The sequence below is a fragment of the Saccopteryx bilineata genome, chromosome 4, assembly GCF_036850765.1.
Source record: "Saccopteryx bilineata isolate mSacBil1 chromosome 4, mSacBil1_pri_phased_curated, whole genome shotgun sequence".
Lineage (NCBI taxonomy): Eukaryota > Metazoa > Chordata > Mammalia > Chiroptera > Emballonuridae > Saccopteryx > Saccopteryx bilineata.
The window spans coordinates 295,843,567-295,860,512 of NC_089493.1; the positions used below are offsets into that span (position 1 = coordinate 295,843,567).

General features: G+C 57.4%; 2 protein-coding genes across 4 annotated transcripts in view; both read left to right on the plus strand.

Moving 5' to 3' along the window:
* Window positions 1–16,946, plus strand: part of EARS2 (glutamyl-tRNA synthetase 2, mitochondrial) — a 30,639-nt gene that overhangs the window by 4,748 nt on the left and 8,945 nt on the right. For all 3 annotated transcript variants that reach the window (XM_066275861.1, XM_066275860.1, XM_066275859.1), the window contains 5 exons: window positions 7,215–7,404; window positions 8,549–9,021; window positions 11,303–11,411; window positions 15,171–15,324; window positions 15,425–15,555. In XM_066275861.1, the coding sequence (XP_066131958.1) occupies window positions 7,215–7,404; window positions 8,549–9,021; window positions 11,303–11,411; window positions 15,171–15,324; window positions 15,425–15,555 (1,057 nt within the window). The remainder of the gene's footprint in view (window positions 1–7,214; window positions 7,405–8,548; window positions 9,022–11,302; window positions 11,412–15,170; window positions 15,325–15,424; window positions 15,556–16,946) is intronic.
* Window positions 3,550–16,946, plus strand: part of COG7 (component of oligomeric golgi complex 7) — a 127,158-nt gene continuing 113,761 nt past the window's right edge. Inside the window, exon 1 of the mRNA XM_066275856.1 lies at window positions 3,550–3,553. The gene's annotated coding sequence lies outside the window, so the exon portion shown is untranslated. The remainder of the gene's footprint in view (window positions 3,554–16,946) is intronic.

Genomic DNA, 16,946 nt, shown 5'->3' on the forward strand with positions numbered 1-16,946 from the left:
AAATTGTAATTGGATCTATTGGGGCGACGTGGATGAACAGAATTGTACAGGTTTCAGGTGTTCAGTTCTGTAATAGATCATCTGTACATTGCACTGAGTGGTCACCATCCCAGGCTCCAAGGCCGTGTGGGCATTCCTGTTCTCGTCCCAGAGCCTCAGGCCCTCCTGGGAGCGGGCAGGAACTAGGCCAGCCGGGAGGTGGGCTTGGGGCCCTAGGCCTGTGCTGAGTGGGGATGCGTTCTAGTCCTTCTCTCGCGGAGGGAGGGCTGGCCCAGCCAGGAGGTGGGCCTGGGCCCTAGGCCTGTGCTGAGAGGGGACGCGTTCTAGCCCTTCACTCGCAGGTGGGAGGGCTGGCCCAGCTGGTTGAGTCTTCTGACTTCCCAGAGGAGCCACACCTGCTGGGTTTTGCTTAGTTTTGTTCTTGGTTTTTGGGAGAGAGAAACATCCATTTGTTGTTCCACTTGCTTACGCGTTCATTGTTGGTTCCTGTGTGTGCCTGGACTGGGGATCGAACACACAACCTTGGCGTAGGGGAATGACACTCGGCCCAGTCGAGCTACCCTTCCAAGGCCTGCTGTTTTGTGTTTTAGTTTCTCCACTGATTTGAGAGAGAGAGAGAGGGAGGGGGGAGGAGAAAGAGAGCGAGCGAGAGGGAGGGGGGAGAGGGAGGGGGAGGGGGAGGGAGAGGCATCAGTTTGTTCCACTTCATTGTTCCGTTTAGTTGTGCACTCATTGTGTGCCTCCCATATGCGCCCTGACTTGGGGATCAAACCTGCAACCTCAGCACATTGGGATGGTGCTCTCTTCACTGCGCCACCCAGCCAGGGCCCTGCTGTTTTTTTGTTTGTTTGTTTGTTTGTTTTCTGTATTTCTCTGAAGCCGGAAACGGGGAGAGACAGTCAGACAGACTCCCGCATACGCCCCACCGGATCCACCTGGCACGCCCACCAGGGGGCAACGCTCCGCCCCTCCGGGGCGTTGCTCTGCCGTGACCAGAGCCACTCTAGCGCCTGGGGCAGAGGCCAAGGAGCCATCCCCAGCGCCCGGGCCATCCTTGCTCCAATGGAGCCTCGGCTGAGGGAGGGGGAGACAGAGAGGAAGGAGGGGAGGGGGGTGGAGAAGCAAATGGGCGCCTCCCCTATGTGCCCTGGCCGGGAATCGAACCCGGGTCCCCCGCAAGCCAGGCCGACGCTCTATCGCTGAGCCAACCAGCCAAGGCCCCCTGCTGTTTTTTAAATGAGTACTTCCCAGCCTGACCAGGAGGTGGCACAGTGAGTAGAGCATTGTGAGGACCCAGGTTCAGAACCCCAAGGTCTCCGGCTTGAGCGTGGGATCATAGATCATAGACATGACCCCATGGTCGGTCGCTGGCTTGAGCAAGGGGTCACTGGTTCAGCTGGAGCCCTCCCCCCCAATCAAGGCACATATGAGAAAGCAATCCGTGAACAACTAAAGTACCACAACTACAAATTGATGATTCTCATCTCTGCCTTCCTATCTGTCCCTGTCTGTTCCTCTCTCTCTCTCACTAAAAAAATAATATATATATATATACTTCCCATTGTTAAATCTCTGAGTTCAGGTAATGGGGGGGGCGGGGTTAACCACTTGTATGAGCCAAACAAAATGTGTGCAGCCTCTGAAGTTGATCTTGTGGGAAGTTTGATCCTGAGCACAGCTCAACTAAGGGACAAGAAGGAGTGTATCTGTGTTCTCTGGGTCAACAGTTGCCTACCTGCCCGGACAGGTATGACTGGTTCAGCTCCCCAAGAAAAAATACTGAAAATACCAAGACTGTTCTGAGATGTATATTTAACTCAGGTAAATTATTAACTGGACTCTGGATTCCTGAAGGGCAGAAACGGTTTCTGTTTTTTGGGTTTATGGCAGGTACTCATCGAGGTTAACTGAGTAAAAAGGCATTCCTCCACCCAGATCATAGACTGGCACCCATAGTGTTCCAGCACTGAGCAGAGACCCAGACCTCATGCTCAGTAAGCAGGGAAGACGGGTGAACAGTTCGGTCATTCTATGGTATGAAATGACAAGTACAGGTTTGGGAACCCAGACAGTGCTCGTTTAGGTAGAGCAGTCTGCAGCGCGGAGGTGACGTCAGAGCAGAGAGTTGTGCAGACTGAGGGGCCGGCCCTGGGGTTACCTTGGGGAAGAGTGTTCAGGGCAGAGGGAATAGCAGATGCAAAGGCCCTGTGGAAGCAAAGTGCTGGGCGTATTAGAGGAGCAGCCCAAAGGCCAGTGTGGCCCGAGCACAGTGAGCGGAGCAGAGGGACGAGCTGTGAGGACAGGTATTGTGCCGTGCAGGCCCGGGTGAGAACTTTGAGCACGTGGGGGCCAGTGATGGACAGTCCCCCCTGCATGGAGCCCCGGTTCATCACGAGTGTGGGAGTGAGGCCTGCGACCCCTGCATTGCTGAGGCAGAGGCCTGGCACCAGGCCCCCAGAGGGCTGACTTCTGGAGCGGCTTGCTTCAGGAGTCTCTTTTTTTTTTACGTGTAACTTGCATCATATGATACTCACCGTTTGAAAGTGTACAGTTCAGCGGTTTCTGGTATATCCACCGTGTTGTACAACCATTGCCGCTCTAATTCAAGAACATTCTCCTCACTGCACACTGAAACCCAGTGCTGTTGGCAGCCGTCCCCGCTCCTCCCCCCGCCCCCGGGCAGCCACCGATCTGCCTGTCCCTGTGGTTTGCCTGTTCTGGACACGACATGTGAATGGGATGAGGTGATGTGGTGTTTCGTGACTGGCTTTTCCTGTAAGGTTCATCTCTGTTGTAGCACATGTCAGCACTTAAGATGTGGAGATGCCGCTTACCCCCTCAAGCGGGTGTTTGGTCTTCTCCGCTCTTTGGCCATCGTGAACATTACACACCCATGTTTCTGTGTTCCCCTGGTGGAGTCCCTCGGAAACCGTGGGCCCGTCCACCTGCTGAACATCCGCTTGGATTAGGAAAGCACCCCCCAGTGTACCTAACCCGACTGTGGGGCAGCTTGTTCGGCTTGCTCACTGGTGCCGGCTGTAAGCCCTGTGCCCAGTTAGTGTGTGAGCCCCTGGCAGCGCCACGTGTGTGTGGCCTGTGTAAGGCTATGGTGCTCGCGCTCAGGGGTTGCAGATGGCGGATTGCCTGCCCGCCACTGTGAGGGGCCGTTTTGTTGTTTTCCCTGCCTGGGTGCTTGTCCGCTGCTGTGAGACCTTATTAAACAGAACGGCCCTCCGCTTTCTGGCTCTGCGTTCCTCTACCGTTAGCCCGAATCCAGTGTCAACCTGCCTGGCCTCAACCACTGGCATTATATCTGGTGTAGCAGGTCTGGTGTAGAGTGACTGTTCCCGGTGGCTCTCCTGGTGGGGACCGTGGGCTGGGTGTTTCTTATAACTCTGTGAGGAGAAACAGGAGCTCTGTGCAGGAAGCTGAGTGAGGTCAAGAGCTCCAGACGAGCGCGTCCTGAGTAGCAATGACGGTGTGGACTGGACCGAGGGCCCGAGAGGGAGGCCAGCCAGTTCGAGAGCCGCCGTGTGCAGTTCAGGCCGAGCGCCAGCAGCGCCTGCCCCCGGAGCGGTCTCTGGACAGAGCCATGGGTTCACGAGTTGCAGTCCGCCCTGGAGCTGAACGTTGGCAGCAGCGGCTGTTAGAGAAACAGCTGTGGGTACAGGCGCTCCGGAGTCGGGGGCAGGGGCCCCAGAGCGGCAGCCGCGGGAGCCGGAGAGGGTGTGGGTGCCGGAGCTGTGGCCCTGCGGGCAGAGCGGCTCCGAGTTGGTGGGAGCAGGCGTCCCCAATTCCTCCTCCTCTGAGGGGGAGGCCTGGGCTATAACTGCTGTCCGCTAACTCGGAGCCCAGCTGTGGTTGCCAAAAGGTAAAGACCCAGCAGCCGCGAGCCCCTTGGGGGCAGCCACAGCCTCTTCCCAGGTAGTGGAGACCTCTGTGGTCTGGCCTTGCACCCCGGCAGAGCTGATGGAGTTGGGGGTGAAATTCAGGCCCCTGGCAGCCTGCTTGGTGCGGCTGCGGGGCATAGCGGTGGGCATCATGCTCTCCGGAGCAGAGATGGACCGTAGGGCTGAGGGCCGCTGCCCCACATTCCAGCCCTCTAGAGTTGCTCGCTTCACAATCTGTATGACAGGAAACAGACCATAGCAACAGCCCAAGTTACACAGTAATTACAATAATTACAAAGGTGCCCTTCACATTGTCTCCCTGAGCACTCTGCCCAGGGTGCCACCTGGAGGCCCACCTCTAACTCCCTGCTCCACGGTGGGTAGGAGGCCCTGTACAGTCCAGGGCTGTGTCCATGGAAACCGTGAAGTGTCCTTGGCGCACCTCTGGGGAGAATGGCTGGGAATTAGACTGTCACCCTGAGACGAGTCTTTTGTGTGGACTTTGGAACGCCAGGTCCTGCGGGGGCAGAACGCTGCCCTTGCAAGCTCTACAACGATTGTTTAAAGGAAAACAGTTGACCCCTATAGCCTTTGCTTACATACCTGAAAGGCATTAATTACCCTTCTATGCACCGCCCCTCCCCCGCAACTAACAAGAGAAACAGGTCCGTGAAAGGTACCTGAACACAGATGTGGGTAGATTTGATTTTGGCCGGGGCAGATGGAAATTAGATGGCAAGTCTAATGAAGTCTTGTTGGAGCTTTGGCGGCAGCTTGTGTCAGAACAGAGGTTCCAGCCGCTGAAAAGGCAGGGGAAGCAAGTGGCCCAGGCATCTGCCAGGAAAATCACTGGCGTTCAGGTTACAGGGTTCCCAAGACCCCTTGTCCCAGTTTGAATAGGGAAAGGGCGAGGGGCCCATCTGACAGGGACGGGCGGGGGCCAGAGGCCCCATGTGGTATTGGCGATCCACTGGCCCCATCTAATGTGCACAGGTCGGCATTAGAAGGTAATAGGTGCTTTTTTTTTATGACAGCAGCAGCAGCTATGAGAACTGTTAAGGAGACACAGGCCTTCAATGTGTGTGACCCCGCCAGGCCCTGTGAGCTTGGTGAGGGGTTTGGATGGGGCTCGTGACAACGGACAGCACCCTATGGAAAGGCGCTGAGGTCCGTTAATACAGAACTCCGGCTGGTTGCTGTGATGGACCTTTACGTGGTGATGTGCACTGACAGCTAGGCTGTCTACCGTAGACTGACTCTTGGACTGCGACCAGAGTGGCACACTGGCTCTCTTGAAGGATGGACATGTCGTTCGTGGACAGCACTATGAGAGACCCTGATGGGGGGTCCCGTGGGACCTGTGGAGGCCCCCCCGGCCCTGGTTCTCCTCCAGCTGCAAAGGTGTGCCGAGACCAGCTTGGCCATGGGCATGTACGAGAGGAAGGTGCTGCAGGACTGAAGAAAAAACACAAGACACAACATCCAGAGAAAATGGGTACAGGGGCCCCCCAGCCTCTAGGACTGAGAGCCCAGACCACTGCAGCTTCATCGTATTTATTGGTCTTTGCTCATTAGGTCAATTAGCAGAGCCTGGGTTCAGGTGCATAGAAGGGTAATTAACTAATGCCTTTCAGGTATGTAAGGAAAGGCTATAGGGGTCAACTGTTTTCCTTTAAACAATCTTTGTAGAGCTTGCAAGGGCAGCGTTCTGCCCCCGCAGGACCTGGCGTTCCAAAGTCCACACAAAAGACTTGTCTCAGGGTGACAGTCTAATTCCCAGCCATTCTCCCCAGAGGTGCGCCAAGGACACTTCACGGTTTCCATGGACACAGCCCTGGACTGTACAGGCCTCCTACCCACCATGGAGCAGGGAGTTAGAGGTGGGCCTCCAGGTGGCACCCTGGGCAGAGTGCTCAGGGAGACAATGTGAAGGGCACCTTTGTAATTATTGTAATTACTGTGTAACTTGGGCTGTTGCTGTAGTCTGTTTCCTGTCATACAGATTGTGAAGCGAGCAACTCTAGAGGGCTGGAATGTGGGGCAGCTGTGTTAGGCTTGCTGGTGGGGTTGCCAGCTGTAAGCCCTTTGCCTGATTGGTGCGTGGGTGCAGAGCACCAGGTGTGTGCGCCTGGGTGAGGCTGTGGGTGCCTGCGCTCAGGGGAACTGCGGATGGCTGGTGGCCTGCCACCACTGGGAGGGGCCGTTTTGCTGTCTGTTTGCCTGAGAGGTGGTTTCCCTGCCTGTGTGCTCGTCTGCCGTTGTGGGACTCTATTAAAGGGAATGGCCCAACCCTTTCTGGCTCCACAGTTTTTCTACCATCTGTCCGAATCGAGTGTGGCCCTGCCTGGCCTCGCTCGGCCACTGGCCTTACACATCCTAATGTGTAAAAATGGCAGGTTTGATCCCCAGTTAGGGCACTTGTAGGAGCAGGTGGATGATTGTCTCTCTCCCTTCCGCTCTCTTTAAAATAAGTAAATAAATTAAAAGCTTGACTCCTGCCTGACCAGGCGGTGGCGCAGTGGATAGAGTGTTGGACTGGGATGCATAGGACCCAGGTTCAAGACCCCGAGGTCGCCAGCTTGAGCGCGGGCTTATCTGGTTTGAGCAAAATTCTACCAGCTTGGACCCAAGGTCGCTGGCTCCAGCAAGGGGTTACTCTGTCTGCTGAAGGCCCGCGGTCAAGGCACGTATGAGAAAGCAATCAATGAACAACGAAGGTGTCCGAAGGAAAAACTAATGATAGATGCTTCTCATCTCTCCGTTCCTGCCTGTCTGCCCCTGTCTATCCCTCTCTCTGACTCTCTCTCTGTCTCTGTAAAAAATAAATAAATTAAAAAAAAAAAAAGCTTGACTCCACTTGCCCCGCCCTCGGAGCACGACCAGCAGTGTCGCAGGCGTGTCCTTGTCCCCTGTCACCGTGGCTCCTCTCTCTCCCCGTGCTGCAGGCATCCCCCCAGATGAGAGCCCCCGCCGTGTCCTTGTCCCCTGTCACCGTGGCTCCTCTCTCTCCCCGTGCTGCAGGCATCCCCCCGGATGAGAGCCCCCGCCGTGTCCTTGTCCCCTGTCACCGTGGCTCCTCTCTCTCCCCGTGCTGCAGGCATCCCCCCGGATGAGAGCCCCCGCCGTGTCCTTGTCCCCTGTCACCGTGGCTCCTCTCTCTCCCCGTGCTGCAGGCATCCCCCCGGATGAGAGCCCCCGCCGTGTCCTTGTCCCCTGTCACCGTGGCTCCTCTCTCTCCCCGTGCTGCAGGCATCCCCCGGATGAGAGCCCCCGCCGTGTCCTTGTCCCCTGTCACCGTGGCTCCTCTCTCTCCCCGTGCTGCAGGCATCCCCCCGGATGAGAGCCCTCGCCGTGGAGGCCCCGCCGGACCCTACCTGCAGTCCCAGCGGCTAGCGCTGTACGCCCAGGCCGCGGAGACCCTGCTGAAGACCGGGGCGGCCTACCCCTGCTTCTGCTCGGCGCGGCGGCTGGAGCTGCTGAAGAAGGAGGCCCTGAGGAGCCACCAGACGCCCCGGTGGGTGCCCTGCTCCTTGGCCGCTGCCGCACAACAGGCTGCGCCAAGCTTTCCGTGTCCGGGCTTCTGCGGGTCAGGGCCCTGCTCGGCTTTCTGTCCACGCTGCTGCCCAATCCTGGCCGCCGTGCGGGCACCTCGGGGTGCAGCTCGCAGAGGCTCTGCTCCCGGTTCCCCGCGAGGCTGTCGGGCCTCAGGAGCTCGGGCTGCTCCCTAGACACGTCCCCTTGCCCCGTGCTCTCCGCAGGCAGCTCCCACGGGGCAGCTGGCTTTCCTCGGAGCAGCTGGGGGGCAGCGTCCCCCCGTGACCTCGCTGACATGGGGCGCTCCTCGCCTGGCTGTGCTCTGTTCTCTCGGAGGAAGTCGCCAGGTCCAAGGCGATGACCTAGGGCAGAAATGCCAGAAGCCGGGGGCCACGGGGGCCTTGTCCAAGCTGCCCATGGTGCTGGGCCCCAGGCAGCAATGTAGAGTGACTTTACTTGTTTAGAATAAGTAAAATTGTCTCCTGTTCAGAACAGTGCAGATGAAGGGCTCTGACTCTGACGGGGCTGCCGGCCCCCTGGGCAGGGACTGCGGTGAGGGGAGGGTGACTGCTACGGAGACGGGCCCTGTGTACAGTGTGTACACTGCTGAACGCACGTACTTCCCTCCTTCCCGTTCGAATGGGGCACGCAGCGCGCGTGTGTGCAGCCTCCCAGCTCGAGGATCAGCCTGGTGCTTGCGCACTGTCCTGTCGGGCGGACACACATCGTTGACTCGGTCGGTGCCGTACTCAGGAACCCCTGTCATCTCTGACCTTCTGCTGTGAGAGAGGAGAGCTGGGGCAGGGAGGCTGCCGGGCCTCGCTGTGTGCACGTGCAGTGTGCGGACGGCCCGGAGCCGTGGTGCCGCCTGGTGGCCCCGTCCCCGCGGCGCTCCTGTCAGCGGTGCCATCGTAACTGGAGCTCCGGCCTCAGGCACCGTTTGCACGGGGCCCGGTGTGTGGCCGGGTCACGCCGTTCCCTGCACACCGCTTTCCCCTCATAAGCACACTTGTCCACTGACAGGGTTGCTTTCTTGCCCGAGGTCGCACGTTTCTCGGAGACAGAGGTTGGGCTCACGTCCCCGTCAGTACTCGTACCAGCTGCGCTGCTGGGCTTCCCTACAGGTACGACAACCGGTGCCGGACCCTGAGCCAGGAGCAGGTGGCCCAGAAGCGGGCCACGGAACCCAGGCCCGCGATCCGCTTCCGCCTGGAGGAGGAGGCACCAGCCTTCCAGGACTTGGTGTACGGCTGGACTCGGCATGAGGTCGCCAGCGTGGAGGGCGACCCGGTCATCCTGAAGAGCGACGGCTTCCCCACGTACCACCTGGCCTGTGTGGTGGACGACCACCACATGGGCATCAGCCACGTGCTGCGCGGCTCCGAGTGGCTGGTCTCCACCTCGAAGCACCTGCTGCTGTACCGCGCCCTGGGCTTGCGGCCCCCTCGCTTTGCCCACCTGCCCCTGCTCCTCAACAAGGACGGCAGCAAGCTGTCCAAGAGGCAAGGGGACATCTTCCTGCAGTGGTTCTCCGCGGCCGGCTTCCTGCCCGACGCCTTGCTCGACATCATCACTAACTGCGGCTCGGGCTTTGCAGGTACTGCTCGCCTGACGGGCCCGGGGGGAGCGCGGCCGTGAGGAGCCCGGCCCGGTCCGGACCCGCCCGCTCCGTGGTCTGCCTGGGCCGCCTGCACGCGCACGGCTCGCTCTTCATTCCACAAATGTTTACTTTTACTGTTGTTTTTTTAAAAAAAAACTATTTTTTGTATAATTTATTGATTGGTTTTTGAGAGAGAAAGACAGAAACATCAATTTGTTCACTTATTTATGCATTTATTGGTTGATGGTTGTATGTGCGCTGACCGGGGTTTGAACCTGTAACCTTGGCATCTGGGGACAATGCTCTAACTCAGGGCTCGGGAACCTATGGCTCGCGAGCCAGATGTGGCTCTTTTAATGGCTGCATCTGGCTCGCAGACCAATCTTTAATAAAAAAATTATAACGTTAAAAATATAAAGCATTCTCATGTATTACAATCCATTCATTTCCTACCACTCATGTTCATGGTTGTGGGTGGCTGGAGCCAATCACGGCTGTCCTCCGGGACAACACCAAATTTTTATTGGATAATGCCTAACGTACATGGGTCGTTGTATGGCTCTCGTGGAATTACATTTTAAAATATGTGGCGTTCATGGCTCTCTCAGCCAAAAAGTTTCCCGACCCCTGCTATAACCAACTTAGCTACCTGGCCCAGGCTCCGTGAATGTTCATTGAGCCAGACACTGTGTTGAGTATTGGGGCTACACCAGTGGATAAGTCAGGCACAGCCTGACCAGGCAGTGGCGCAGTGGACAGAGCGTCAGACTGGGGTGTGGGGGACCCAGGTTCAAGACCCCAAGGTCACCAGCTTGAGTGCGGGCTCATCTGGTTTGAGCAAGACTCACCAGCTTGAGCCCAAGGTCGCTGGCTCGAGCAAGGGATTATTCAGTCTGCTGGAGCCCCCTGGTCAAGGCACATATGAGGAATCGATCAATGAACAACTAAGGAGCCACAACGGAGAATTGATGTTTCTCCTCTCTCTTTTCCTATCTGTCTGTCCCTATCTGTCCCTCTCTCTGTCTCTGCCACAAGAAAAAAAAAAGGACAGGCATAATCCGTGCCCTCAAGGAACTTACGGTCTCTGCACCTTGCTTGCCTCATCTGTAAAATGGGACCAAGTGTCTGCCTCTTAGGTGTAAGTTAGGGTTCACTGCGTTCATGAGTGTAAGGCCCCAGCTCAGTAGGCACAAAAATTACAGCTCCTGTGATTATTACAATTATGTTACTGCTCCAGCTGTGTTACGGGTACTACTGTACTGTAACCCTGGTTTATTCCAAGCTGAGCCTTTTATCCTGGGCCCAAGACTCCGAGCCCACATCTCAAAGAAGGACCAGGTAGGATGAGTCTTTGTGGAGGAGAGTTCTGGAAACGAGGCAGCGATAGTCTGCTTCTTGTTGACTCTGCTCTTACTTAACCGTTACAACGTCCTTGGGAGGTAGTTACTATCTCCAGTGTTTGTAAGAGGATTCGGAGGCTCGGAGGGGTTAGGTAACTTGCTGTTGTCACACAGCCAGTGAGGGACGAGGCAGAGGCTCCCTGTGGGCTGAGGCCTGCCCAGCTGCCCCGCCCGAGGACAGCCCCAGGACAGCGCTCTCAGCTGGGCCTGCTCTTTGCAGTCCCTCGGGAAGCTTGGGGAGCCCAGGACAGCGCTCTCAGCTGGGCCTGCTCTTTGCAGTCCCTCGGGAAGCTTGGGGAGCCCAGGACAGTGCTCTCGGGTGGGCCTGCACTTTGCAGTCCCTCGGGAAGCTTGGGGAGCGCACGGGGAAGCCCCGGTTGGGCAGCTTGGTTGGTTCGATGGCTGTCCTGATGCACCAAGGTTGCAGGTCCATCCCTGGTCAGGGCACGTAGAAGAATCAACCAATGAACGCAGAAATAAGTGGAACAACAAATCAGTGTTTCTCTCTCTCCCTCTTGTCAAAAAAATAAAAAATCTGTAAGTAAATTTTAAGAAAATAGAGCACACTGGTGCTCAGCCCCTACCCAGACCGGTGGAGTCGGGGGCTCTGCAGTTCAGCCAGACAGTGGGTGAGCTGCTCTGGGGCTCCAGTCTTCCAGTGCAGTGGGGGTAGGTGAAGGCCAATTCTTTTCAAACTGTTTCCATAGTGATAGAACGCTTTCTACAAACGAAAGCTCTTCTGGGCCCTTAATTACAAAGCAGAGGTTGAATCCCTCTGGGGAAAATGGGACCGGGAACCCAGAGCTTGCCCCCTGGGCCTCCTCTGTGGGCGTTGGACGGGGGGAGGGAGCTGAGCCCCCACCCTTCCTCACTCGCAGAGAACCAGATGGGCAGGACCTTGCCCGAGCTGATAGCACAGTTTGACCTGGCCCGGGTCACCAGCCATTCGGCCCTGCTGGACCTGGAGAAGCTCCCGGAATTCAACAGGTGAGTGGGGGACGGGGAGCCCCTGGATTCAACAGGTGAGTGGGGGGCGGGGGAGCCCCTGGATTCAACAGGTGAGTGGGGGACGGGGGAGCCCCTGATTCAACAGGTGAGTGGGGGGCGGGGGAGCCCTGGTGGACGAGGGCTTTCTTGCTGGGGATGGGTCCCTGCAGCCGAGGGGCCCTGGGCCCCAGAGTCTCACGCACCTGCCTCGACTGTGGGCTCAGGTGTCGAGTGCCGTGTGACCACACGTGTCCCCTGACCTCTGCAGGCCGCTGCTTCCTCTTCTCTGAAGGGGACTCGTGGCAGTGTGTACCACTCGGAGCAGCTGTTGTAAGAGTCGAGTTAAATTTAACGTTGTGTCTAAGTGTGTCACAGCCCCTGGCCCGTAGGAAAGTGTTTGGTCAAGGGCACCGTTTGTCATCACTGCTGTCCCTGAGCACCCCTTACGGAGACCCTGCTGACCACCAAAGCCGGGTGGGGAGCACCTTCATTTTGGAGAACCCATCCTGCCAACACCGAACTGGCACTGTGCCTGCCTCCTGATTACATGCTTTATGCTTCAAGTTGTCCTTCACTCAGAAACCTGCACACGCAGCTACAGTGCTCGTCACTGTGGCTGTGTCCAGGCTAAGGGCCCGGCGATGACGTGGCAGACAGGTTTATAGTCACATCTGCAGTCACTCTGTGATGCCTTCTCTCTCTCTCTCTCTTTTACTGAAGTTGGAAACGGGAAGGCAGTCAGACAGACTCCCTCATGTGCCCGACCGGGATCCACCCGGCACGCCCACCAGGGGGTGATGCTCTGGCCATCTGGGGCGTCGCTCTGCTGCATCCAGAGCCATTCTAGTGCCTGAGGCAGAGGCCATGGAGCCATCCTCAGCGCCCGGGCCAACTGTGCTCCAATGGAGCCTCAGCTGCGGGAGGGGAAGAGAGAGACAGAGAGGAAGGAGAGGGGGAGGGGTGGAGAAGCAGATGGGCGCTTCTCCTGTGTGCCCTGGCCGGGAATCAAACCCGGGACTTCTGCACGATGCTCTACCACTGAGCCACCGGCCAGGGCTGATGCCTTCTCTTGAGCGCTGGTTTGGAGACAGGCTCCTTGGTGCTCTCCTCGTGTGAATCCAGGGAACTTGTGAGTGGCGCTTGTTTCCGGTCTTTTCCTTCATCTGCTTCTCCAGTCAGACCTGAGGTGTCAGTTGTATGATTTCACCCGATTTTACACACGAGGAACCAAGATGTAGAGAAGTTACCTGATGGGCTCAGCTCACTCAGTGAAGGGTGGGCAGGTGGTGAACGGGGCGGTCAGGAGCAAACGCAGCACACGGTGACCGCAGCTTGGACCCTGCCTTTTCTCCAGAGCAAGGGATATCGGGAAAATGGGGTGAGGGCTGGGGTGCTTTGTGGCCCCCTGTCGTCCCCCCTGAGCACCTGGGGTGGCCAGAGGAGGGTAGAGGTGGGGCTTTGCTTAGTGTGAATGGGAGGAGGGCGGCTTTGGGGTGCCGACAGGTTTAACGCAGCTGACGCTGTTCCCTTAGACGGGCGTTCCGATAGCCAAGGTGCCCCTGGGATTAGTTCGTGATGGCGAAGAGAACAGCAGTGGTTGTCATAGCAGCAGCAGTGCTCGTGCTGAGGTGGAAGTCGTCATAGTGACCAGTGGTCATCGAGCCCTTACTGTGTCCTGGCGCGACCAGGGCCTCCGGTTCCTTTACTTCCACCGTCTCTAGCTACTAGGGACATCCTAGAAACAGTTTCAGTGTCGACTTCATGGGATTATTCTTTGTAATTGCTTTAAAAAAATTACGTGTTTGGCCACTGTATTTCAGGTAGCTTCCCCGAGGCTCCCAGCCTTCTGTGCTGACCTGCAGAGGCCTCTGCTCAGACCCCTGCCCGGCTCTGGCTGTGGCAGAAACGCAGGCCTGTGCCCAGGGCTTGACCGACATCCCTCATTTAGTCTGCACAGCCCCCGGCGGGGGAGCCCACTGTGGTTCCCACGCAGAGGTGGCCGTCCTGAAACTCCAAGTGGGCAGTACCTTGCTGTGAACCCCTCGCCCGCAGGCCTGATTCCAGTGCCCATGAGACGTCCACCCACCCTGGCTGCCTGCCTCTGTGCCAGAGGCAGGGCCCCTAACCTGCACCGCACGCTGTCTCTCTCTCAAGCCCTCTGCTGCTCGGGATGGGGCAAGGGCAGGCTGGGGATCAAGGACTGACAGGGCTGGAGGGGTGGAGTCCTGGAGGCTTTGCTGCCTCCAGAGGAGGAGACAGGACAAGCATTCTGACCAGGTAGTGGCTCAGTGGACAGAGCGTCAGCCTGGAATGCAGAGGACCCAGGTTCAAAAGCCTGAGGTCGCCAGCTTGAGCGTGGGATCATAGGCATGACCGATGGTTGCTGGCTTGAGCCCAGGGTCACTGGCTTGAACAAGGGGTCACTGGCTCAGCTGGAGCCCCCCGTCAAGGCACATATGAGGAAGCAATTGGCCTGACCTGTGGTGGTGCAGTGGATAAGAGAGTCGACCTTAAACACTGAGTTTACCGGTTCGAAACCCTGGGCTTGCCTGGTCAAGGTACATATGGGAGTTGATGCTTCCTGCTCCTTCCCCTTTCTCTCCCTCTCTCTCTCTCTCTCTCTCTCTCAAATGAAAAAAGAAAGCAATCAGTGAACAACTGTGGTGCTGCAACAAAGAGTTGTTGCTTCTTATCTCTCTCCCTTCCTGTCTGAGTGTGTCTTACTAAAAAAAAAGGGGGGGGGGGAGAACATTTGAATTTATAAAATAACTCAACTTTTTACTTTTTAACTGGAATCTCTGAATTCAAACAACTCTGCCTCTGGACTGTCCCATTGCTCTTTCTTTTAGCGAGAGAGAGGGGAACAGACAGGAAGGGAGAGAGATGAGAAGCATCAACTTGTAGTTGTGGCTTCTTAGTTGTTTGTTGATTGCTTCTCATATGTGCCTTGACTGGGGGCTACAGCAGACCTAGTGACCCCTTGATCAAGCCAGCGACCATGGGGTCATGTCTGAGCCCGTGCTCAAGCTGATGGCCCCGCATTCATGTCGGTGAGCCCGTGTTCAAGCCTGTAACTTCGGGGTTTGGAACCTGGGTCCGCCACGGCCCAGGCCAACGCTCCACGGCGCCACCGCCTGGTCAGGCTGCCCCATTGCTCTTAACCCTAGAAAGCCCGAGCCCCGCCTCTTCACGCTGTGTGGAAGCAGACACTCCTGACTGCTTTGTAAACGGCCAGCTGTAGGGGTCGGGCCAGCTGTAGGGGTCGGGGCAGCTGTAGGGGTCGGGCCAGCTGTAGGGGTCGGGCCAGCTGTAGGGGTCGGGGCAGCTGTAGGGGTCGGGGCAGCTGTAGGGGACGGGCCAGCTGTAGGGGACGGGCCAGCTGTAGGGGTCGGGCCAGCTGTAGGGGTCGGGCGAGGGGTCCAGGGGTGGCTGTGGTCCAGGAGAGAGACATGGGGGAGGGGGGTGGGGACGGACGGACAGAGGGACTCAAACCAGAGAGCTCTGTTGGTCTCTGAGAGTCCCTGCTCTGCTGTACCCAGTTGAAGCCCAGGGAACCAGGGCCCTTTGCAACCAGATCTAATTTTCCAGAAGTCTTGTTTCTGTGTGCTCTGTTCTTAGTTTAAAATGCTCTCTATTTTAAAAGCGTGAAGGACAGCACGTCTCCAGGTCGCGTGGGCTGCGGGGGTCCCTGTGTCGGGGGTGGGCCAGAGCCCTTTCCATTTGTAAGTGTGGAGCCAACAGCCTTGGCTTCCCCCCCAGGCTGCACCTTCGTCGGCTGCTGAGCAGCGGGACCCGGAGGCGCCAGCTGGTGGGGCAGCTGCAGGTGCTGGTGGAGGAGGCGTTCGGGAGTCAGCTGCCAGACAGGGCTGTCCTGGACCCGGCCCACGTGGAGAGGGTCCTCCTGCTGAGACAGGTGTGGGGCTGGGGGCCCGGGAGAGCGAGGCCGTGGTGGCACCCCCTCCCAGCGCGTCCGCCCTGTCCCCAGTGCACTGAATGGCTGCTTCTCCCGCCAGGGTCACATCTGCCGCTTGCAGGACCTGGTCTCTCCAGAACACTCCTACCTGTGGACGCGCCCCACTGTGGGCCGGGAGCAGCTGGGTGCCCTCTCGGAGAAGGTGGATGTGATTGCCAAGCACGTGCTGGGGTGAGTCCCGCGGGCTGAGCTCAAGGTGCCCTGCCCCCCTTCCCTCGCTTTCCCCGGGTCCCCACACCCCAGGGCTGAGTGGCTGGGCCCGCGGTACAACCCCAGGCCTGTGAGAGGTCCTTGGTGAGCTGATTGCTCGCTGATCCTCCTGGGACAAAGGGTGCCCAGAGGAGCCCACACTACCCAAAGAAGCAATGCTTCCAGGCTCTGGGCTGGCCCGCCTGGGTGCCATCCCGGTCCCCTCTCACCTGGGTGTCCCCGGCCCAGACGGCTGCACTTTGGCCAAGTTGCTGCACCTGTCAGAGCTCCTGTGTCCTCACATGGAAGGTGGGACACTCGCTCTTACTGTAACGGTGCAAGAACGTTTGTGATGACGAGGGCGGACAGCACCATGAAGGGGGCTGACTGCTCTGTAACTGTGGTCAGAACCAGGGCTGGCTTGAGTCTTAACAGGGGGTCCAGAAATAATGTCAGCAAGACCCAGTGTCTCTGCCTGCCCCTCTGACTGCCCACACTGCCCACCCCGGCCTCTCTGCAGAGACTGGACAGTAGCTGGAGGGCGGGATTCTCTTCCTGGTCCTACGGTACAGGGCAAACAGCTTTCCTCCGTGTCTCCGAGGTCCTGCCGCCCCTCGGTTTTGCTCTCGTGCACTTGGTCCCCGGTGGCTCACGGACCAGCCAGGGTTCAGCCAGAGGAGGAAGAAGGACTCAAGGAGGCGGACAGGACACTCCTGCCCCTTAGAGACCCGGTTAAAGAGCTACATGTTCATTTCCAACTGTGTCCTGCTCGCCAGACCCCTGTCCTAGGGCCATGCCAAGCTACAAGGGAGTCTGGAAAATGGACCTTTCTAATTTGGCAGCTATGTGCCAGCTAAAAATTTTGTCACTACATAGAAAAGCGAGAACAGTCACTTGTCTAAAACAATATAGCCAGCCAGCTGGAGGGTCAGGGTTCAAACCCAGGTAGGCTGGGGCGAGACCACAGGTCTGATGGTGACGGCTCTTGCTGCTTCCTGGTGTGAAGTGCTCAGACACTGCCGCCATCTAGAAACCTTCGCTCTGTTGTTATAATGTATCGAGGAGGTAAGAGTACAAGCATACGGCGAGGAATATAAATGGTCGAGAGGATTTATAGCAAAAATCGTTTATAGCTACTCCAGCCCCCAACAGAAGGGCAGCCACACTTAGCAGTTTCTTTTGTGGATTGCTCAGTTCAGGGATACTGTATGTGTATCTAACGGTATTCTTATTTTAAAATTTTTAAATTTAATACTTTGTTATTAATGCATTCAAACATTTTAAGCCTGGATTTAAAACCTAAAAATGATGTGAAGGTATATATTGGGAGTCCCATTTTTATTTTATTTTATTATTTTTAGAGAGAGGAGACA